General features: G+C 55.1%; 1 protein-coding gene across 13 annotated transcripts in view; it reads left to right on the top strand.

The window, feature by feature from the left end:
* The window catches only part of Crocc2 (ciliary rootlet coiled-coil, rootletin family member 2), a 50,977-nt gene that overhangs the window by 10,868 nt on the left and 17,002 nt on the right, over nt 1-23,107 (top strand). For 8 of the 13 annotated variants that reach the window (XR_010043427.1, XR_010043424.1, XR_010043426.1 and 5 more), the window contains 18 exons: nt 215-321; nt 1,526-1,691; nt 4,642-4,745; nt 5,211-5,408; nt 6,372-6,468; nt 6,540-6,653; nt 6,758-6,946; nt 7,031-7,230; nt 7,436-7,567; nt 7,826-7,970; nt 8,314-8,460; nt 8,693-8,926; nt 13,381-13,574; nt 15,682-15,809; nt 16,127-16,296; nt 16,790-16,966; nt 20,301-20,414; nt 22,267-22,410. Coding sequence is in view for 9 of the 13 variants with exons in the window: in XM_063236972.1 (XP_063093042.1) it covers nt 215-321; nt 1,526-1,691; nt 4,642-4,745; nt 5,211-5,408; nt 6,372-6,468; nt 6,540-6,653; nt 6,758-6,946; nt 7,031-7,230; nt 7,436-7,567; nt 7,826-7,970; nt 8,314-8,460; nt 8,693-8,926; nt 13,381-13,574; nt 15,682-15,809; nt 16,127-16,296; nt 16,790-16,966; nt 20,301-20,414; nt 22,267-22,410 (2,760 nt within the window). In the remaining 4 variants the exon portion in view is untranslated. Of the gene's footprint in view, nt 1-214; nt 322-1,525; nt 1,692-3,284; nt 4,358-4,641; nt 4,746-5,210; nt 5,409-6,371; nt 6,469-6,539; nt 6,654-6,757; nt 6,947-7,030; nt 7,231-7,435; nt 7,568-7,825; nt 7,971-8,313; nt 8,461-8,692; nt 8,927-13,380; nt 13,575-15,681; nt 15,810-16,126; nt 16,297-16,789; nt 16,967-20,300; nt 20,415-22,266; nt 22,411-23,107 lie in introns of those variants that run through there. The other 5 variants (XM_063236971.1, XM_013157692.3, XM_013157691.3 and 2 more) reach the window with 5 other exon arrangements.

Below are 23,107 nucleotides of genomic sequence, written 5' to 3'. Positions count from 1 at the left end.
AGGCTGGATGGCTCCTGTAGTGCCCTCCTAGCTGCTTGACCTGCCCCATGTGACTGTGCCAGGCCCTGAGGACATCAGCGCCTCCGTCTGCCCATCTGTCAGTGAAACGCAGATGTGGGGCTCTCTGGGGCCTGAAGCCTGCATCACAGGCCCACTCTTAGAGCTGGCAGGGTGACTGCACCAGGCTGGGCCTCTGATGGGCTGCCTGCCTCAGCTGCAGGCCCGGCTGGAGACTACCGAAGCACGGCTGCGGAGGTCGGAGCTAGAGCACAGTATAGACTTGGAGGAGGCCCTGGGCCGCCTGGAGGCCTCAGAGCAGAGGTGAGGCCGGGCGGCAACGCAGCAGGATCAAGCTGCAGTCCCACCTGCTTGCTGTGGGCCCCCATTTTGTGTCCTGGGGGAAGGGCTGAGAGGGCAAGTGAGGGAAAGGTTGGCCCCCCAGCACTGCTCCTCTAGAGCTGTCTGATGAGGGTGGCAGATGTTGTCTTGAGGATGCCTGTGGTCACACTGGGCTTACAGGGTTCCCCACATCCCTTCATCACAGCCTCCTGCTCTGGAAGTAGGGTAACAATGGCACACCTGGGCCTCCCTGCCTATGCAGCCTCTCCAGTACAGTCCCTGCTTTAGAGTTCTCTAGGTGGTACCCAGCCCCTGACACTGGCTAAGGCCAGCCCTTCTGCCAGTCCAGACTCCCCACCCTCTGGGCTCTGAGCTACTCTGATTTCATGGTGGACAGTTTGGTTTGCAAGCATTCATCCCACCCAGCACTCCAGTGACAACCTTGAGCCCCAACTTAAGACCAAGGCCTCAGCACTGACCCCAAACCCCATCACTGGCCCAGCACCTCACCACAAAACCAGTACCACAGCACCAGCCCAGCACCCCAGCACTGACCTTGCTCCTCCACATGTACTCTCACCTCTCCATTTGGCTGCCCCAGCCCGCCCCTCAATGGGGCTGAAAGGGAAGGGCTCTGCAGGGTGGCTGGGAGGCTGCACTCCCAGGGCCCTATGTCCCCAGACCCAGGAGTTAAAGCATCTGTTGAGTACTCACAGCCAGTTTATCCTTCAGGTGTCTGTGAAGGGATGCAACGTGCTGAGAAGCATTTTGAAAACCAGTTTGAGAGGGGAAATAGCCCAGTGGGGGCCAACACCTGAAGAGCAGGGCTTCCAACTGCTGGCAGCCATGCAGTCTAGCGTGGGGTGGTCAGACTAGCCAGGGTGCAGATCCACTGGCTGGAGGGACACCCTCCTGACATCCCTGGGGCCCTGCAGGGCTCATGCTCCTCTGGACTGAGGGGCACCTAAGGATAGGGGATGAGCTGCACAGGCTCAGGAGGAGGCAGGAAGAAGGTCATGGGGCTGGGGCCCACTGTCCCCACCCCCCACCCATCCTGCCATCTGAGGAGGCCCAGTGCAGGAAGCCAGCACTGCTTGGGCAGAGCAGGGGCCTCAGGCTCCGTGGAGCTCTTGAGTTGGTGCTGGGTCAGCATCCATCGTGTGCCCCCGTGGGTCTGTCCCTCCAGGAGCACCAGCCTCGCCCAGGTGAATGCCCTCCTGCGAGGACAGCTGGGACACATGCAGAAAGCCAACGACAAGCTGGCTCAGGAGTTGGCCAGGGCGGCGGGCTGCGTGGTCCACCTGCAGCGACAGCTGGAGCTGAGGGAGGCTCGACGCTGGGTGAAACCAAAGGTGCCCTCTTCCACTTTCACTGTCTTCAGGACCGCCTGCCACGGAGGGCAGCAGGGGGCGGGGAGAGCATCTGCCCGCCTTGTCTGTGTGGCTGCAGCCTCCATCTGGCTCTGTGACAGCAGCCTGTGGCACTGGGGACACTGTAATCCACCCTCCCTGGGGGAGGCCAGGCCCCTGAGTGTGAGTCAGGCGTGGTCCTGGCTTGGGTAGGGTCTCCCCGGAGCTGCAGGCTGGACTTCAGCAGGGCCTCCGGCTGGGGCTGCTTCCTTCTTCAGACAGCTTGGCCAGCCTCAGGCGTGACACGGGGCTCTCTGAGCAGTGCGTGGCCCTGGCTGAAATGACTCTCATGCCTGAGGAAGAGTTCCCAGTGGGACTGACACGTTGCCAGCTGCCCCATCAGAGGGGCCGAGCCTTGCTGGGCCTTCTCTCCCTTCCCTCCCCAGAAGGCTGCCCCTTCTTTCCGCACCCTGTCAGGCAGAAGGAACCCCATGGGGTTCCCCAAGGTGGGGGTCAGTAGCTGCCCAGCCTGAGGGGTCCAGGGCATCGGATAGACAGCTGAGGCATGAGGGGGCCCTGCTCAAAGTGCATCATCGAGAGGGCTTGAACCCTCTAGTGGCAGGGTGTGAGCAGGGGACACTGGCGGCGTCACGCGTTGTGGCTTTGTCCTTGTCCTGCAGCTGGTCCCATTTTGGAGCAACCACCTGAGCAGTTTCTCTGTGTCACACGTTCCAGTCCACGCTCACTGATCTGCAAAGGTCTTCTTTTCACCGTCCGAGGTGACCATGCTCCTGGCTGGCTGCTGTCAGTGCAGCACTGTGCAGGTCCTTCTGCGGCCTGCGACTTCCCAGCTGTGCTGTGCAAGAGGCCTGTGCGCCCTCCTTGCGACCCCGTGCAGGGGCCCCAGGTCTCAGTTTTGGACCAATATTCAGTGACTTCACTGCCCTGCATCTCCTGTGTGGCATGGGGCTCATCAGGGCCCCGCCTTTTGTCACTTTCCTTCCTTCAGTTGCCACCTTGCTCCCACCTCCCTGCCTGCCCCCAGCAAGGTGTGACCCCTCCTGCTGGGCTGCAAGGGTGATGTCCTCACACCTGCCTTCCTGTTCCAAGTCCTCCTTGGATGTCTGGTCTGTGTGCTGCTTGGGAAGGATCCAAGGGGCGCCCTCCTCCTCTTTGGAAGCGTTGACTGTCTTCCCCAGACTCCCCTGACCCGTGTTTCGAACCTCACTGCTTGGCCTGTTCAATGCAATGGCTCTGGGCTCTGGCAGTATCACAGTGCAGTTTCCCAAGACCAGACTTCGCCGTTCTCCTGGCTCCTCACCCTGGTGCTTTGCTCCTCGTATCTTTGGGGATTTTTGTTTTTTAACCAAGAGCAGCTTATCATTTTCCTGGGAACTTTGTGAACATTCTTGGAAATCTGGAATGAATGGAATGTTTCCAGCTAGGATGTTGGCTTCTGGGTGACTGTAGAGTTTCAGCGTGAGTGTGTCCAAGGACGCCAAGGCAGTGTGAATGCAGGCTGCAGCTGTTTGACATCTTGCTTGTGGCTCTGGATCCATGGGGCAGATTTTCTTTCCTCTGTTCACCTCCAATATTTGAGAAAGGCAGGGTTCTCCTGCTTTGGCTCACATATGTATCATGGGAATGCAAGCATGTATGAGTGTGAATGCGTGTGTGTGAGTATATGTACATGTGGGATGCGTGCAGTGTGGTATATGTCAGAAGAAGAATGGGGTGTGCATGTGTATATCAGAAGGTATGGGTATGATATGTGAGATTGTGTGAGCATTTGTGTGTTGGAAGACATCAGGGTGATGTGTGAATACACACATGAGTCTCCAAGAGTGGTATGAGCATAATGTGTGGCACGTGTGTACAATGTATATTTGTGTGTGAATGGGAGTGTGGCATGTGTATGAACCTGTGTATGTGGTACATGTACATGCATGCCTGTGTGGTATGTGTGTAAATGTGTAGGTAAGCCTGGGGCATGTGGCCTGTGCTAGGTACGTGTGCATGTGTGGAGCATGTAGGATGTGTGAACCTGGGGTGTGGCGTGGGTGTTGGAGGAGTCCAGCTCATTCTCTGGCCACCTGGCCTCTACTGCACTCCCTACTCTACTGCAGCTTCAGGACGTCATTCACATGTGAAGTGGACTCTGTCCTCAGAGCACCTTGGTGCAGGTTACTCTGAGTGACAGGAAGCTGCCTGCTTGCCTATCCCAGCCCTGGATCCTTCACTGTCACCCCTCAGGCCTGCTCAGGATGAGCTGGGGCAGTAGGGCTCTGAGTGGCTCAGGGAGGAAAGGCTGTGAGGGTCCCAAGCCACAGAGCCCTGCATGGGTAGAGCACCCAGCTGGCCAGACCAGGTGGTTTGGCCAGCCCTGGTCTGGTGACCCTTGCAGCCCCAGTGACCCCTGAGGGGCAGGAGGCAGCTGAGTGCAGGGTGGGGCCACAGCTGTGTTCTTAGCAAGGCAGAGCCCTCCGCCTTGCTCCCTACAGTGGCCCTAACCCACCTACCTGGTCACTTGATCTTAGCCAAGAGGCTGAGAAGCGATCACCGGCCCCTTTCATGCGGCAGAGCTGTCCCCACACCCCAGGCCCTATATCTGCCTGTGGCTAGATGACTTCTAGCGCCCCCTGGTGTAAGGAGGCCTCCTTGGCCCACAGGTAAGGTGCCAGACTGAGCCAAGGAAACAACTAGTCTGGGAAGGCCTTGCCCTGAGCAGCCCCTGGTCGTGACCACAGCCCTGCCTTATAGGTTCAGTGGGGGCTCCCACCCCAACCCCTGATCTGCCCTGACAGGCACAGGGAGCTCACCCTGGGGACTCAGCAAGGATCCAGGGTCAGGGATCCTGCATCTAGGACATCAGGGTTCCAGGAGCTGGCAGACAGCAAAGCTCTATGCCTGTGGCACAGCTCAGCCTGCAGTGGACATGGACCTCTCCTTCCAGACCTGGTCACCAGGACCCAGGGAGCCCCGGGACTTGCTCCATCTGTGGAGACAGGCTGTGGCGCTGCGGGCACAGCAGGCAGAGCTGCGGGCAGCCACTGAGAGGTGAGTGCCCCCAAACACATGTGTGTACATACATACACACATGCACGCATGCACACACACACATGGACGCATGCATACAAGCATGCACATGTGCATCCTGGCCTCCAGACGACTGGCAAGAGGTCCAGTGTGGAGAGCAGAGGGCAGAGGGAGAAGAAAGGGAGGAGGGCAGAGGCACCTGCCTGCTTGGAGTTTTGGGGACACATCCCATCACAGCTAGCATTGCATGTGGGTCTGTCCTGGTACCCCTGGGCCACCCCTCTTGTACATGAGGACTGTGCAAGTCAGAGGGCAGTGTCATGCCTGAGGCTTTCCTGTCTGGCCTGGCCCCAGCCCCTCTCACCTCCTCCAACTGTGCCCCTGAACTCTGGCATGGGGGGAAGTCAGATGCCACAGAACGAGAGATTCTCCTGAGGGTGGCCAGGTGCTCAGGGCAGGGTCCAGTGAGGTGGGTTTTGTTCCCAGGAGTCTTGCAGACATGCGAGCAAACGCAGCCAGGACGGCCCGGCACCTGCACGTGGCCTGCCTGAACCTTGACTCCAATCTGCGGCTGGCAGCCGACCACACAGCCAGTGCCCTGGAACAGCGGCTGGGGGAGCAGATCCGAGAGACACTGCAGCTGCAGGGCCGCTGGGATGCGGAGAAGGTGGCACTCCAGGCCAGGTGGGCACCGGCCAGGGGGTCACACAGCCCTGTCTGCCAGCCAGTGTGGCTTCCAGGGGTTTTCGCCACATCCTACACTGGGGTCCCAATGCCCCCATGTGCTGACCCAGGGCACACTGGTGATACCACACGCTGACCTCATTCTCTGTTCCAGTGGCCTGAACCTGAGCTGGCACCCTGGAGTCAAGCATCACAGTGGGCCCTGCAGAGAGCTGTGTGGGCTGTTTTCCTGTGGGTGGAACCCAAGGGTGGGCACATCAGGTCCAACACAGAAGTATCTTTCTGGGCAGGAGCAGAGGCTGAGGGCTCCAGGGGAGTGAGACCCATATTCTATCTAGGGGTTTGTGAGCTTCATGGGAAATGTGGAAGGTTCTGGACCCACAACCCACATCTGGGGCTCAGAAATCTCTGGAACAGCAGAAAAGAAGACACACACTGGGCATGTTGGCACACACCCAGCCCTTGGGAAACTGAGGCAGGAAGATCGCCATGAGTTCAAAATCAACCTGAACTACACCACTAAAACTGAGCTATACCATTAAACCCTGTATTCAAAAAAGAAAAGGAATGGGAGAGAGCCCTGTGCCTCAGGCTCAGTGCCACAGAACTGGAGCTTAAGCAGACACCCCACAGGGTGGCTGGCACCAGCCCTCCTGCCTTCGAGGGCTCCTGAGGAGTGGATGTAGGTGGAGGGGAGCCAGACAGCCAGCTGCAGCTGCCAGGGCAGCAGGGCTAAGGGAAGGCCCCAGGGAGGAGGAAGGCGGCCAAGCAGATGGCACGGGGTAGTTCTAGGCAAGGTATCTGCCAGGGTGGAGACCACACCCATCCATTGTGCTGGATGGATGGGGCAGGGCCCAGCCACTGCTGGACATGGGGCTGCCCAACCAAGCTGGGTCACGGTGGGGGTCACTCTACGAGGAGCCTGGATGGAGCCCGGGCATCCTCAGGGTTCCTCTCCCGCAGGCTCTCTGAGCAGACGCTACTGGTGGAGAAGCTCACAGTGCAGAGCGAGCAGAGGGAGAGGAAAATTGCATCCCTCAAGCTGGATGTCCAGAGACTGGTATGTGGGGCTGCAGAGGAGCACCTCATGGTGGTGTCTGTCTGCCCGGCTGAGGGATTCTCTGCCTACAGGAATCTGGGCGGCACAGCGGGGACCAACTGGTTGAGGACACCCTGCGGGCTGAGATTGCATCCCTGCAGGCTGAAGTTGATTCCCTGCAAAGCGTCCTGACCAACATTGGGAAGGTTCGGCCCACTCGGCCCTGAAGTCCAGGCCAGGCCACCTAGAGACTCCATCTAATCATGACCCTGAATTCTGTCCCCTCTGTCCTCTCCTTTGCACCCTGAAGGTGGCCCAGGCAGACACCAGGAGTCCAGAGCAGCCAAGGAGTGTCAGTACCAACGGCAAGGAAGTGCAAGGCCAACAGAGAAGCCCCCACCACAGCCTGTCCCCACCACGGGCTTGCTCCCCAACCAGCCTGGACCCCACACTGCAGGCAGTGCAGGCAGCTATGGAGAGGCGACAGCAGCGAGAGCAGGTGGGGCCACAGTCAGGGATCACAAGGCCAAGTGCGCAACCCTGGAGCCTCCTCTAATGGCAGTCCTCCCCTCCCCCCCGACAGGAGCTGCAACGGCAGCTGGAGTCCTCTCTGGCAGTGGCCGCTGGGCTCCGAGAGCAGCTGTCAGCATGCAGGCAGGAGCTGCAGGCCTCACAGAGGCTCCTGCAGGATGGGATACAGGAGCGTGAGGGCCTCCTGGGCCAGTTGGAGGTGCAGAGGCATGAGGCGCAGCACTGCCAGATATCTGTGGAACTCTTGCGAAGGTGCCAGGATGGCAGGGTCTGTGGGGAGGATGCCAAGCTGGGCAGAGGCCAGGGCAGGACCAGCCTTTCCAGAAGACGTGGCCTCCTGTTCATTCTGTACCCACCGACAGCTTCCGCTGCATGGTCCAACCTCTTTTGGCTGATAAGAGCGTGTCCTCTTCTCTCTGTCACATGCCCTGGGCTATCCTGGCTTGCATGTCCCCAGGGAGAAGGTGGCCCTGGATCGGGAGGTGGAGGAATTGAGAGGGGCGGCAGGCAACCAGGACACAGAGAGGCAGAGGTTGGCAGCAGCCAACGCAGCACTGCGCAGGAGCATGGTGCTGCAAGCAGAGCAGAGGTGAGGCCCAGGTTGCCCACAAAAGGCAGCAGGCTCCTGGCTCTGCCACCCACACAGGGGTCATCAAATCACCACTCTGGGCCCAGAGTCCCACGGAGTAGGGCATCTTCCCTTCCTGTCTCTCCACAGGGTGCTCCCCACTCCTTTTAGGGTTCCCTGGGCATTGACAGGCTGCCAGTGGCTGCCCTGCCTCTGGGTCTTTTGAGTGACCCTTGTTTGCCTGATATCTCCCCGCTTTGCCCTCCACCATGGCCTCAGCCAGGGGCACCTGCAGCGGCTGGAGGAGAAGGTCTCCAGACTCAGGAAGGAACTGGCGTTGGCCCGGGAGGCACTGAGCATGGCACAGCTGCAAAGGGACTCTGCGGAGAGCGAGCGGGAGGGCTTGCGTGGTACCCTGGCCCGGGTATTGTGCCCCTCTGTGCCCCTCCGTGCCCAGGCTTCACTGCTCTCACCTCCTTGCTCAGCACCCCTGCCCCAACTCCCACAGGCACAGCCTCCTCTGCCTGCACAACTCTGGGCCCTGCTGGCCATGCCTGCTCCCGGGGTGTCCCCGCTGTGATTCCTCCTCCCACAGGGCCGTTGGTGCTCAGGAGCTGCTGTCTGCCAGAGCCCAGCTAGGGTCCTCCCAGCTTCTGGCTGGTATCCTTGACACTCTGCAGCACCTCAGTCTTGTACCTCAGTCCTGCCACAGTATCTCGAAATCCCTCCTCGGAATCCCCTCTGGGTGATTCCTGCCCCCTCCATAGGCCGAGTCCAGTAATGCTGACCTGGAGCTGCTAGTGACACAGCTGAAGTCAGAGGGAGTGGAACAGCGGGACTCACTGGCCACCATGGCTGCCCTGATGGAAGAACTGGCCCAGGACAAAGGCTCCCTGAACCACCTGGTGCTCCAGGTGAGCCGGGGCCAGGGCGGCTTGACCTGTGTTTCAGTTTCCTCAGGGCAGCTGAACACCTCCTTCTCAGGGCCCTCCTCTCACTAGTCTCTGGGCCTCTTCCCAGCCTGATGCCACCCAACCTAAGAGCAGTTTGGTGGAGGAAAGGGGCAGTGCCCAAAGCACATGGTGGGCAATGCTCTAGGGCCAAGGGGCTAGGGTGTGTGGGCTGGACAAAGACCCTTGCCACCAGCAGCTGGAGCGGGAGCGAGACCAGTTGCAGGAGCAGAGGACAGCACTGGAACGGGAGCAGGTGGGCGCTGGGCAGGAGCTGGCACAGGTGGAGCAGCAATTGGAGCAAGTGTGGGCTGAGCGGAGAGATCTGCAGGATGCCTGTGGGCGCCTGGAGAAGCAGCAGGAGCAGCTGGAGAAGCAAGTGGCCCAGCTCAGCCGTGAGAGGGCCCAGCTCCAGAAGCAGGTGGGCCAGGTGAGGCTGCTGCGGACAGGTCACACACCCAGGTCCTGCTGAGCTCACTACAATGCTAGAGGCCTGTCCACTTCTGTGCCCCACAAGGGCTTAGGGTGGCGGCAGCCCCAGTTGTGCCCAGGGTCAGGTGTCCTGAGGAGGAGCCCAGCACCCTTGCTCTGTCCTCCCCTTCTTGTTGCACCCTGGTCCACATCTGCCACTGACGGCTCCGGCACCACTGGTGTGTCCTTGGGCTGCATCCCAGTCCTCTGTGGAGGAGGAGCCGCTTGGCACAGTGTGGTCTTTCCTGATCCTGCCTGTTTGTCTGTGTGGAAGCCCTGTCCCAGCTGGATCTTGGGCCCTCAGTGGCATCTGATGCTGCTGCCCCATCACATAAGGAACAACATACTCTCTTTCCGTTTTCAGGCCCTGTCCTTTTTATGGTCACATTTTTCATTTTTTATTTGTTGTTTACAAGGATTTACTGAGGATTGAATTCAGAGACTACTGAGCTACATCCCCAGCCCTTCTTATTTTTTCACTTTGAGACAGTCTTGCTAAGTTGCTCAGGCTGGCCCTGAACCTGCCCTTGGCCTCAGCCCCCCGAGTGCTGGTATTCCAGGCACATACCACTGTGCTCGGCCTCTCTCTTTTTTGTTATGTGCCTACTGTGCAATAAGTGAATTTTGACAGCTTATGCACTTGTGGAGCCCCTGCTGTGATCAAAGTGGGTTGCATCTCTCCAGCCCAGTAGTCCCCTTGTTCCCCAAGTGGGATGTCTTGACCAGATCCTCCCCACCCGGTGGGCTGGCAGACTTTGTGCCATTGCATAGCAGCTCAAACAGCAGTGTGGACTGGTCAGTGCCAGAGGCAGTGATGCGCTGGGCTGGAGAAAGCCACAGCTACTTTTTCCAGCTGCTGCTGGGCAGTCAAGCTATAAGGGTATGAAGAACCTTTGTGTACAGTTTGTGTGTGTAGATTTGCATTCTCTCAGGGTAACATGGGAGTGAAGTTGGTGTGTAGGAATATTAAGTTCTACAGGAAGCTGCCAGCTAGTTTTCCAGGGTCAAGGTATGATTTCACCCAGCTGCCAGCTGTACAGGATCATTCCAGTGGCTCCACGGTTGACATTCAATAGTCAATGTTTAGTTTTAGTTATTCTTTGTGTGTGAAGTTATATGTCACCAACTTACGATTTGCATTTCCCTGATGACCAGTAGCATGGAGCACATTTTCATGTGCTTAATGAATATTCATGTCTGTGCAAGCCTTTTGCCCATTTTTAAAGTTGGGCTTTTGTGAGTATATAGGAATTCTTTATATATCACGGACACAAGTACTTTGCCAGTTAGATGCCCTTCCAGTGCTTTCCCCAAGTTTGTGTCTTACCTTTGTATTTTCTTTTTTCTGTTGTTTTGTTTTGAGATAATGGGAGTTGAACTCACGGCTTCTCCTGTGCTAGGCAAGCAATTACTCCACTACTGGGCTACATCCTGAGCCCTTCATTTCCTTCATAGCATTTTTTGTTAGTTTTTTTGAGACAGGACTTTACTATGTAGCCCAGGCTGGCCTTAAATTCATGGCAATCTTCCTGCCTCAGCCTCCTGAGGATTGGGCTTATAGGTGTGTGTCACCACACCCAACCTTTCTTCATAATATTTTTTGATGAGCATAAAATTTCAGCAAACCTCCTCTATTTTCATGTTTAGCATTTTTAGGTCCTGTCTGAGGAATCATTGCTTCCTGTGTTCTCACCTGGCTTTCAGATGAGGTCTTTGATCCATTCCACATTGTATCTGTGGTTCTCCAAATCTGTTCTCTAGACCAGTTGCATGAACAACACCTGAGACCTGGTGACTCATGCAGGACCTAGTGATCAGAGACTCTTTGAGGAAGACCAGAAACACACATCCCAGTGCAACTGCCAGGCGGTCCCACTGCACACTGAAATTTGAGCCTACACGTGTGTGTGGAATGAGCTGGAATAGAGATCCACCATTTCCACACTGATGTCCAGCACCATTTTTTGACAAGAGACTCTCCTTGGTTTACCTTGACTACATGTTGAAAATAACTTGATTTTATATGTGGGACTTGATCTGTGCAAGCCAATCTATTCATTCTTTCACCAAAACCACACTGTCGTACACCTTTCAGGAAGTCTTGAAAGTGTATAGTATGTGTCCTCCCACCTTGTTCTTTCTCAGGTGTTCTCTGTTTCAAATCCCTTTCTGACCCATCTACATTTTAGAGACCACCTCCCCTCTGAAAAAGCACATGAGTACCTTGATTATGGTTGTGTTCCTTTATAGGTCGGCTTGGAGAGCCCGGATCCTAACTCTATGGTGCTTCTATCCATGAATATAGTATACCTGTGGACATGGAGAATCTTCACTGTGATGTTTCTCCGGCTTTTGCTTTAGAGTTTCAGCACAGAGGTTCTACATCTCTTTGACTGGATTCATTTCTGGATTTGATACTATAAATTGTATTTCTTATTCTATTTCATTTTTCTGTTGTTTATCACTAATATGCAGAAGTGCAGTTTCAGATACTGACTTTGAGTCATGTGACCTTGATAAATTTGCTTACAAACACAAGGATTTTAATTTATAGGATTTTTGCATGTTTATCTATGAAGAATTTAGGCCTGTCATTTCCCTTCCTTGTAATATCTTTACTAGATTTGGAATCTGACTAATTACACACATAATGTTCCTTTGGGTCACAACCATTTTGCTTCCTTTCTCAACACCTTTTCTGTTTCTTTTCTTATTGCACTATTACCTGCAGAACAAAGTCGAACAGAAGTGATAAGTAGGCATCCTTCCACTAAACCCAATCATGGGGAAATAACTGAGTATGTTTCTATTAACTATTATGTCATTTCTGTGCTTTTCATAGATGCCCTTTATCAGTTGGAGGACATTCCTTTTTGTTTCCACAGGCTTTTAAAATATCAATAATGGGTACTGAATTCTGCTAAATGTTTTCTCTACCTATATTAAGATGATCTTATTATCACTTTTTCCTATTTTGTTAGTGTGATAAATTATATTGGTTAATATTAAATCAACATTGCACACTTGAGACAACCTACTTGATCATAACTATTTTATTATTTTAGAGTCAATTTATAGTATTTTGTTGGAGATCTTTGCATTTATATTCATGAAGTATTTTTTTTGTAGAATATTTATTGAGAGAAAGGAAGCTTTTGTCTGAAGAGAGACAGAAGGGGTCCCGAATGGGTTGCCCAAGAAGTATATTTATTGTAGACTTTTTTTCTTGCAGTGTTTTTGTCAGAATTGGAATCTGACAAATTACACATAGAATGAAGCTTTTCCTTTGTCTTTTAAGTGTATTATTCTCTTTTTTATATTTTTCCATCCTCTTTTCATGATTCAATTCTAAACGTCCTTCAGTTCTATCTTCCAGGTTACTAGTATTCTCTTCTATTACAATCTATCATTAAGCCTATGTATTAATGTATTAATTTTAGTGAATGTATTTTAAGTTGTATTATTCATTCTTAGTATTCAGTTCTGTTGCTAAATTCTACATCCTACCATCCATCATCTTTCACATATTAATCAGCTATTTTAAATTCTGTGTCTAATAACCCTAATACCTTCATGTCCTGTGGGGATAAGAAAGTATTTCTATTTTTTGTTTTTACCTTTGGTTTTTAGTGTTTGGTTTTTGTCATGTGGTCTTGTCTTTTGGTGTGCCCAGTCATATTAAATGACAAACATGATGTATGAGAAGTTTTAGGAATACCTTGAAGACAGTGGTGATACTGTTCTTTCAGAGAAGATTTACACTGATCCAAACAGGTGTGGAAGAGGGTGAGCATCACATGTGATTGGGAGCTGAGTGACTCACGTGAACTGCAATCTGTTTCTGACTCCCCATTCCTACCAGAATTAAGCTTTTCTGTGAACAGAACCTGAAACTGGGGAAGACTTGATGACCATGCATTCTTTGGCATCTCGGTCTCTCAGCCTGAGCCCTAACTCAGCAAATGTTTGAGGAAAGCCGACGCCAAGTGGGAGCTTCCTGCTGCTGCTTCCCTCCGCTCCAAGCCCTTGGCAACTTCAGTCCCGGCTGCCTCTCCTGTGTGTTCTTGGGATACATTTTGTCTGGATCCTTGTGATGTCCTTGATAGGCGGAATGGTCTGAAAAGCCAGTCCACTTCCACTTCCATACCACATGTCCTGTCCTATGGGCGTTCATGGTTGAACAAAGGTTGTTACTGAGGATGGCAGTGGAAGTGCCCAGTCCAGTAGCATCTTTGCCACTGTGTGAGAATAGTCGTCTCCTCTCTTGTAAGAACACTGCACCTACGCCTGCACCCGCTTTCTCCCTTTGCTCCAAGCCACTCTGCATGTGGCCCCTCCTCTCCCTCAGAAGACCCCCTCCCTCCTCTACTCACTCTCTTCTCTGCCACACTGTCCCCTTTCTTCCACCTCTAGGTCACATGCAAGAAACAGGCCTTGGAGGAGCAGCTGGCACAGAGCCTATGGGACCAGGAGGTCCAGAGGGACACCCTGCAGCAAGCCCTGCAGGAGAAGGATGCTTTGTCTGAGGAGCGAGCCCAGCTGCTGGCCAAGCAGGAGGCCCTGGAGAGGCAGAGCCAGCTCACAGCAGAGGAGGCAGCTGATCTCAGGTGCCATGGGCCTGTCCACTGTGGAGAACCCACAGCATGGTGGACAGGTGGGGCTGGCACTGTCATACAGAGCAGGGCGAGTGTGTCTCCTGTCTGTGTGTGAGGGACCAAGTATAACTGAGGGGAAATGTTGCCTTCAGGGTGGCAGAACATCTAGAGGAAGCATATCCAGAGAGATCTGAGATCACTTTCTTGAGGTCACAGAGCAAGTAGCAGAAACCTAGGTCAGATCAGGAGAAAGAAAATGTGTCTCACTCATAGACCTGAGATTTTGGATGAATCTGGCTTCAGATGAGGCTGGATCCAGGCATTCACAGCATTCAGAATCCTGTCTCCCCTTCCGTCTCCTTCCATCTGTCCTGCACTCATTCCTAGATAGGCTCACACAGAAGTGGGGCAAAATGGTCTGCTATCACCCCAGACACAAGAACATTTCCCCAAGAAGGCCCCCAGTGGTTTGCATCCTGCACCTTGACCCACCAGGCATCCCTGAAGCAGTCCTGGGAGCAGGAGTCCCAGCATTTTGGCTGCAGTCTCTGATCACTGCCTCCTATGAGTTTGCTTTTGAAAGGGGAGCCCTGCAACCAGGCCCCAAGGAGGCTGTGTCACAGGGTACTACGCTCTCCTTCTGTGGAATGCTAGCTCCCTCTTTAGCCAGTGCAATGGATGCTGGGCTGGCTCACCCTTCCTGGGTAGCCTGCAGCAGCTGGACCTCCACCTCAAGGCTCAGAAGCAGGGAAGATGTTCTTGGACTCCCTGGCTGAATGGGAGGTGGCTACCCCAGGACAGGTGACATCTAGAAGCAAGCAGGTTCCAGGCCCCTCCACTTGACCACCTGGAAGGGGTTCTGGTAGGGGAATGTGGCACACATGGAGTTTGCAGGGGGTAGGGAGAGATGGTGTGGGGATAGGTAACATGCAGCAGTGAGCAAGGGGTTTTGACCTGGACCCAGAGGACCCCTTGCTGCAAATATCAGGAGCCCTGTAAGGTTCTGATGGGCTGTCCCTGCCAAGGTTGCAGGGCTGCCAAGAGACAAGACTGAGGTGGGCTGCTTGGGCTGACCCTGGGCCCCCAGAACCTTCCCCCCAGCTGCTAGGCTTGTCCATTTGAGAGCCTGTGTGCTCACGTGTAGCTTGGGCTTATTTGAGGGCAGGAGCCCCCACCCCAGCACAGCACAGAATCTTGATTGTACATTGTGGGTGATGGAGGCAGTCACTGTTGAATCCAGGATCAGGAACTTGGAACCATTCACCTCTCAGAGTAGGCACTGTGTAAACAATGTTTGGCACTCCGCTTGGGCCCATGTGGAGTTTTGGTGTGGCAGAAGTTTCAGGAACATCTTCCAGGGTCAGAGAACAGAAGAGCTGCATGGTGCTCCTGAGCAAAACAAGACCTACACCCTGCTCAGCCACCATGAGCAGCCCGGGTTTTGGTAGGTGTTGGCACACGTGTGCTCCTAGGAACCAGCACCTGGAATGCTCCGGCACCCAGCCCACACGGAGGTGGTCCCTGCTCCCAGTGATTGCTGATTGGACATGTGACTTGAAACAGCTGTGGCTTGCTCTCCCTAGGCACTAGTGAGGACAGGCAAACCGCGTTTTCAGCCGGCTGTGTTTTCTTTGTAAATAGTGGTCATTTTCCTCTTTCCTGTATAGTCAGCTGGCTTTCTGTCACTGATTGGTAGGGCTCCCTGTGTGACGGATGTCAGCCCTCTGTTTATGTGTTTGTGCTTCCACGTCTATTCCTGGCCTTTGAAGTTGGTTTATGGAATCTTTTCTGCAGGAGGAACACTCTCCTCCCTCTCTACGTGTGTCCAGATCTGTCGGCCTCTTTATTTTTGTCTCATGGCTTTGTGTCTTGCTCAAGAAGATCACGAAACACCCTTCCTGCTTTCTCATCCTTCTTTACAGTACAGTGTAGCTGAGACTTGTTGGTTTGGTTTTGTTTCTGCGTTTAGTTTCTTATTCACCCAAAACATATTTTTTTGCACAGAGCCCAACTCATTCTTGGAGCTTCTTCATGAAAGAGGTGCCCTGTGGTTCACTGCTCTCCAGGCCTGGCCTGGTGGGTACGTGTGGGTGACATGCCGGTCTGTCACTCTCTGCAGGGTCCAGAGGGACTCCCTGGAGAGTGGCCTCTTTGAGGCCCAACAACTGGTGGCACAGCTGCAGGCCAAGCAGAAGCAGCAAGAGGAGGAGGCCCGGAGGGCCCAGCTGGCTCACCAGGCCCTGCAAGGTGCTCCTTCGGCAGCTCCCTACCCCTTTTTCCACTGCTGAGTCTAACCTTGGGCTCCACCCCCCAAGATGCTCCCCTCTCCCCCTGGCTCCAGAGGGTACAACATGGGCCTGAAGCTTGTGCACTCTGGTCTGCACCATGCTGGCCCAGGGCTCAGAACTGAGCTGTGGCCACAGAACCAGTGCTCTACCCCTGCCCCTGCCATGCGCAGCCACAGGCAGAAGGAGCAGCCGCCTCTCCTCAGGGCCACACCAAGGCCATGGCATGTCTTGGCAGGTGGCCCCGTGGCCATCCCTGACTCTCCCATCACTTCCCAGGGAAGATGGAACAGCTGAAAAGCAACTGGGAGGCACAGGAGACAAGGCTGCGATGGGATGTGGGGCGGCTGCAGAGCCAGGTGGTTCAACAGGAGCAGGACATGCAGCTGGCTCTGGAGAGCCAGGCAATAACCCACCAGGAGGACCTAGCTCAGCTCCAGAGGGAGAAGGTGGCCTGCCCCGCCCTCTGGCTGCTTCTGGGAGGGTGTGTCCCCCAGGGAGAGGGCTCTGGAGCCTGGGGGTGGAGCCAGGGGTTCCTCATACCTTGGAGTTCAGGTGGATGGCATGGAGCCTCCCTGGAGCCCTTGCAGGTTGGAGCAGGGCAGGGGGGGCTGTCCTTCCTGGAGTTGGGCCTGGAGTCACTACCCTGGTGACAGGGTGAGGGCTGGGGTGGGGGATGAGGGCCAGTCACCCATCTGTGCTGTCCCACTAGTCCCAGGCTTAGGAGTGGTTGAAGACCTGGCAGATAAAGGTAGGATGGCAAATGCCAGGATATGGAGAGGACCTTCCTAGCCTCTGCTTGGGGCCCCTGTGGAGAAGACAGGGAGGCAGTCAGCCTGACCATCCAGTCCTGGTGTCCCGTGGGTCCCCTTTCACTTGGGCCACAGGTGCTTGCTGTCTCCTGTGCTCTGGGTCTCACAGCTTGTCCTTTGTCAAGATCAGGAGGCCCTGAGTCTGAGCCTGGCAGAGGAGAAGGAGGCGGCTGCACAGCAGCGGAAGCAGGGGAAGGAGCTATTGGCGAAATGCTCAGCTGACAGGGAAGCTCTGGAGGAGGAAATTCAGAACCTGAAGCAGGAGCGGGATGACAGCCTCCTCCGGCTGGAGCACAAGATGCAGCAGGTGACGGCAGCACGGGAAGGAAGGGACCCTCACGCCCACCTCACTGTCCTCTGGGACACTGCACAAGGACTATATGTGGCCACACACCCTCTCCCCAGGCAGATGCAGCCTTTCCAGGCTACTACTGGTGTACCTTTGGTCTTCCATGGTGGTTCTGGTAGTTAAGGATCCATCCACCTACTCGTCCATACACCATCCATCTATACATCCACCCACCTATCCATCCATCCACACATACATATGTCTATCCAACTACCAATCCATCTACACATCCACCCACTACCCCTGCATCCAACCAATCATTCATCCATACATACATACATATACACACATACATGTATCCACACATCCATCCACTTATTTACCTATCTATTCATCCATCCATACATACATACATACCTCTAACTATACACCCATTTACACATCCACTCACCTACTTATTCATCCATCTGTCAAATTGATAATTCACACATCCACCCACCTGTCCATCTATCCATTCACCCATCCATCCATACATACATCTATCTATACACCCACCCACTTACCTATCCATTCACCCACATATCCATACATATATCTACTCAACTATCCACTCATTTACACATCTACCTAATACCCATTCATTCATCCACATATCCATCTGACCATCCACATAGCCAACTTTCCATACTTCTACCCAACTATCCATCTATCTACACATCTGTCTACCTGTCCAACCATCTATCCACTTACCATTTAACTATCCATCTACATACCTACTTAGCCACTCACTTACTTATCCATCCACCCATCCACCTACCTATCCATGCACACATCCAACCATCTATACATCTGTCCAACTATCCATCAATCTACACCCACCCACTATCCATCTATACATCCACCTATCTACCCATCCATGTATCAGTTTAGCCACAGGCCCACCCACCTACTCACTCATCTGCTTATCTATACATCCATCCATCCTCACATCCATCCATCCACCCATACACACACACACACATACACACACACATTTACCCATGTGCCTATTTACTCATCCAGTCATCCATATGTCCAATTATCCATCCGTGCGTCTGTTTGACCCTCCACACATCCACCTGTTTAGTCAGCTATACAGTCATTCATCAGTGTATCCCCTTATTTCCAGTTAAGGCATACAGTCAGCCCCCTCCTGACCATCCTTCCATCCTGCAGGCTGAGACCCATACACAGCCTGGAAGGCCACCCTCAGGTCCAGGTCCCTTCAGCATGCCATGTCATCCTAAAGCGCTCATGTTGAAATTATATCAGTGCAAATTACAAAATTGTGGGGAGAAATTATGGTGGCCACAGTAGCTGAAGTTTACTGTCCAAATGTTTCTACTTTGGTCCTCATGACACACTGAGGCACATGCTTGTAGAAGCCCCAGTTCACTGGCGAGAAAACCAAGGTCCACACGTGTCACCTTTGCCTGGGTTGCCCCAAGGACATCTGCTAGGGACCAAAGCTCAGATCTGCACCCCTCAGTGCTCCATGACCTGAGATAGAGGAAAGAGGCCTTTGAGGAGCGTCTGAGGACAGCAGACTGTCTCTGCAGCACCTCACACATCAGGCCCAGGCAGTAGAGCCATGGTTTCCTGCTGCAAAGGTGACAAAAGGCTGGGGCCAAGAGGACAGGGAAAGGCCAGAGTCTAAGCCAGCACCTGCCAAGCAGAAGACATCTGATCCAGAGAGCCCTGGGGCATAGTGGACCTCACCCAAGGATGCACAAGAAAGGACCCCTGGAAAGCAGCATGTCTGGGGAATTGCACGCTGGCCAGGGCCTGTACACCTGTCATGCCTGTCCAAGACCACATGAACTATCAGCTTCCAGAGCTATTCCACTCCCAGCTTCCAGAGCTATATACAGTGAGAAGAAGGGGGCTCAGAGAGGGGAGCAGGCTGCATGGTAAACAGAAGCTGCACTCTAGTACCCTCCCTGGGGCTGCAGTGTAACCTGGTATAACCTGGCATCGTAGCCTGGTGATACAGAAGGCCAGGCCTTGGGGCAGCTGTCACAGTGCAACAAGTGGATGTTCCCAGGACCTGGCCTGCTCTTCCTGCTCTCCCATGTCAGTGTGAAAAACAGCGGAGAAGAGAAAGGACCAGCAAGCAGAATCCATAGCATCCCCGGGGAACTGTGACTTCACTCTCACTCTGTTCTCAGGAGACATAGCAAGGACAAGCAATCTGTGGAGCTGGGGTCAGAGTCACAGCTAGAGACTGTCACCTGGATGCCACACAGCTGCGGAGCCCAAATGGTGACTGAGTGAAGCCCTCGACTGGGTGAACCCACAACTCTGTCTTTGATGGAGCTTTGCAGAGAATGTTAACCAATTTTTGTTATCAAGCCCACCAGTGAGGGCCCACCACCAGTGACAGGTTGTCCTCCCTTGGGAAGCTCCAGAGTCGAGAACCCCCACCAGAGCAAAGGCCCGACAAACCTGTCACACAGTGACCTGGGAATGTGGCTTGCAGTAGAAATACACTGGCCATCCTCAGTTTAGGGAAGGCTTACACCTGATACAGCCATTGTAAGCTGTAGGTGGAAGATGCGTCTCATACACCTGACCCAGGGAAACCCACAGAGCAGCGTGGCATACTTTTGCACTCGCCATTCCCTAGAGATGATGCAGTCTCTACCTAGTAACAAGAGCGGGTCGGACCATACAGGCTGGGAGATGATGGGATGCAGAACTGGAGTACAGTTTCTCCTGTGCACACAACACTAACAAACATAGCATTTGCGACCACTGCGTCCCGGAGGGCTTTGTGTCTGAGCGTTGAGAACCTTCCTCGCCTGCTCCCACCCTGATAGCTACATGGATCTGCATTTGTGGGCCTCCCTCACCATGCACCTGGGCCATGTGCATGGCTGTTACAAGCACCATCGTAGGCAGCGAGAATGAGCTTGAGCCACTTGTCCTGCAGAGGTGGCTGCAGTGGGCACTGCCGAATGTGTCTACTTCCAACACTCTTGCAAGGGCCATGCTGTGCCTGGGAGCTGGAGGGACTCCCTCTCTCTGGCCCACTGTTTTCCCCTTCTTCTTGTGCAGGGAGATGGGTGTTTTGAAGGCCAAAGGCCACTAGTATTCCCTTCCTGTGCACTGTGAGGCGCTTCACCTGGAGGGGCTGAACCCTGGAGGGGTTCCTGAACCCAGGTCTGGCAAGGCAAAGGGCAGGACTCTGGGTGGTGTGGCCCAGAGAAGCTGTGAAGTGACTGCAGAGCAGTGTCCAGGGCACAGGACACTGGGTGGGGGAAGCACTCGGGGTCCAGCTGCCCAACATCCTCACAAGCCCTGTGGTGTACAGGCCCTGTGTGTGAAGGACACAGAGAGGAGCCAGCTGTACGAGGAGCTCTCCAGGGTCAAACAGGAGCTGGAGCGGGTGCAACAGGGGGCCCAGTGCCAGCAGACTCATGCTGAGGTAAGCCCTGTCCTGCCAGGTGTACCCCCCACCGCTGCCTTCAGGAGCCTCAGTTTCCCACCAGGTCTCCAGGTCCTGGGAGGAGGTGCTGTCCTGAGGGCAGGAGGGGCCAAAGCAGGTGAAGGCCATGTTCCAGGCCCTGCTCTGGGAGCTGCTGGGACCAGAGAGGAGGAAACATGGGCCTCAGAACCACAGGCCCTGCTCACTTAGCCATGGGTCCAAGCCTCGCCTGTCCCTGCACTTGCAGAGAGCATAGCCAGGGACCCCCAGGCCCTGGGACTTGCTATCGGGGGTTCCTGTCCAAGGAGGTATCACTGACCCCAAGACAAACCCTTAGCCAGCCAGGAAGCTGCTCTGCTGCCCTTGGAAAAAGTCACTCAGTCACTCCAACATGGGAAGAGGCCCATTGTGAGTGGCCAAGGTGCTGGACAGTGAGAAAGTTGCTGCATATGAAAAGGTGCAGGGGTGCAGTGGTGTCTAGCCCCTCCAATGACTCCCTCCGTTGGCCAGGCCCCTGCCCATGCCTCCAGGTCCTGCTAGCTCCCAGCCCCAGCCCTGCTCAGCCTTGCCTGGCACCTGGATGGTCTCTCTCCCTGGGGTTGTAGACCCTGGCCGCGACTGGGCTCTGTCCCTGTCCCACACAGGCAGGGAACCAAAAAGGCCTCCCAGAACCCTGAGAGGGATGCCTCCATGGAGCCACCTTGGCTTCCTGGGCTCCCTAGACTGGGACAGGCCTGCCTACCTGCAGGGCTCCCCAGGAGGCTTGTTAGGGTTCTTCTGCCACCTCAGCTCAAAAAGTGGAAATTAGAACCCGCTGAGAGGAGAAGAGGGGAAACAGGCCAAGGAACACCAGGGATGACAAGGAAGCCAGCCACCAGCACCACAGGGGCCTCTTAGCCTGTGTCACTGCCGAGGGCTGTCCCCTGCCAGGGCCATGGGAACAGAGCCATGACTTGCCATCTGCAGTGACACTTGTCAGTCACCAGTAGGGGCGGGACAGGGGAAGCCTCAAGCAGAGCCCCTGTCAGTGGCCATGGCACAGCTCTAGAGGGGACCTGAGCCCCACCAGCCATCCCCACTCTACCCAGACCCATGGGCACTGTGGCCATTGAGGGCAAGAGCCAGGTCCAGGACTGGGGTCAGGTGAAGAGTCTTTGTGGGAGGCTAAGCCTCAGCTCGATAGTGTTCAAGGATACAGGGGCTTTGAGCTCTGCTGTGGGCTGAGTGGGACCTGTCAGGCATATGAGCCCAGCTCCCAGGGGCCTGAGGCCGGTGTCTCTGGGTGAAGAGAGCAGGGCATAGGTAGCAGCAGGAGCAGCCATGGGCCCCACCAAGTCCCCAGCACAGGCCACACCCAGCGCTGGGAGGGCACAGCCAGGATGCTGGAGCAGTTGCAGCCTCAGGGGACTCTGACCTCATCCACCTATGCCACATGGACTGCCCGGTGGCCCTATCTGCCTGAGGCCCTGGCTCACCTTGCCCCATACTGGTAGGCCAGGCCCTTGTCTGGTGAAGAAAACTACTCTGTCCTGAAGGGGTGCACCCCACTCCCACACCAATCACAGGGATGCTGCAGGACCTGGGGGTACCCATCAAAGTCCCAAGGTCATCGAGGGCAGGGCCATTCACATGCCAAAGGGCCACCTGTCCCTCCCCCACTCAGCTGAGCTGCTGGCCAGGGCTTAGACAGGAGAGGACTGGCTATGGGTCCCCCTGCTCCCTTTCCCCGAGCCTGCATTGGGGACCCACAGGGGAAGCCCTGAGTGGGGGACAGGAGCCCCAACCCCTTTGCTGGGAGTCCCCACCTGCCTCTGACCTGTGACAGTAGGCTAACCGGTCACTGCCATCCTAGGCCACCATCAGCACCCTGACCGAGGAGCTGAGGACACTGCAGGCCCAGTTCAAGGGTACCATCTCTGCCCATCAGCAAGAGGTTAGTGCCCTGAGAGAGACCCTCTGGAGGACAGCAGCTCAGCGGGGCGACCTACAGAGAGAGGTAGGGGTGGGCTGGGGCCAGAGTGGAGGGGTAGGGCTGAGGAGGAGGCAGAATGGGCCCACATCCCTACTGGATGCTACCCCGCACAGCCTGAAGCTGGCACACTGGTGCCTGGCGCTAGCCACTGGCAATGGGAGGGACAGAGGTCTGGGCAGTGGGAGGGATGAAGATCTGGGCAGTGAGAGGGACAGAGGTCTTGCCTCCAGGCCTGGAGGGTGAACTCAGGAGGAAGTGAGCTGGGTGGCTCATGGCTGAGATGGGGCAGTGCTGTGGCCTGCTTGGGTGGGTGCAGGTGCTCAGGCTTGTAGCGGGAAGTTGGGACTAGCTTCTTGGAATCTAGCTCATCAACCAACCTCTCCCCACGCAGTTAAGGGACTGGGAGCCACTTGCCCTGGCACAGGGGCTTTGGCTGCTCCTCAGGCCTGTGAGAGGGGCTGCGCCCTGGGGTGGGGAGACCTGGTGTCACCAAGTGTCACAGGGTGTGGGTAGGGTAAGGTTGGGTGGGGCCTGGTCAGAGCAGCTGGAGGAGAGGTGGAGGAGAGGAGTAGGAGTTCCAGGCAGTCGAGGGCCTGGCAGAGCCTTGGGCTACCCCGGAGGTCCAGAGTTGTGGGCAGGCTGGCGGGACCCTGGAAGCGTTTCTGAGGGGCTCAAGCATGTGGGAGGGCAGGGCAGAAGGGCATGAGGATTTGGCTGCAGA

This window comes from Cavia porcellus, unplaced genomic scaffold, assembly GCF_034190915.1.
Source record: "Cavia porcellus strain 051 isolate PalLab524CR breed Dunkin Hartley unplaced genomic scaffold, mCavPor4.1 scaffold_26, whole genome shotgun sequence".
NCBI classification, from domain to species: domain Eukaryota; kingdom Metazoa; phylum Chordata; class Mammalia; order Rodentia; family Caviidae; genus Cavia; species Cavia porcellus.
The sequence above is the reverse complement of the archived record's forward strand: the minus strand, read 5'-3'. Positions and strand labels throughout refer to the sequence as shown.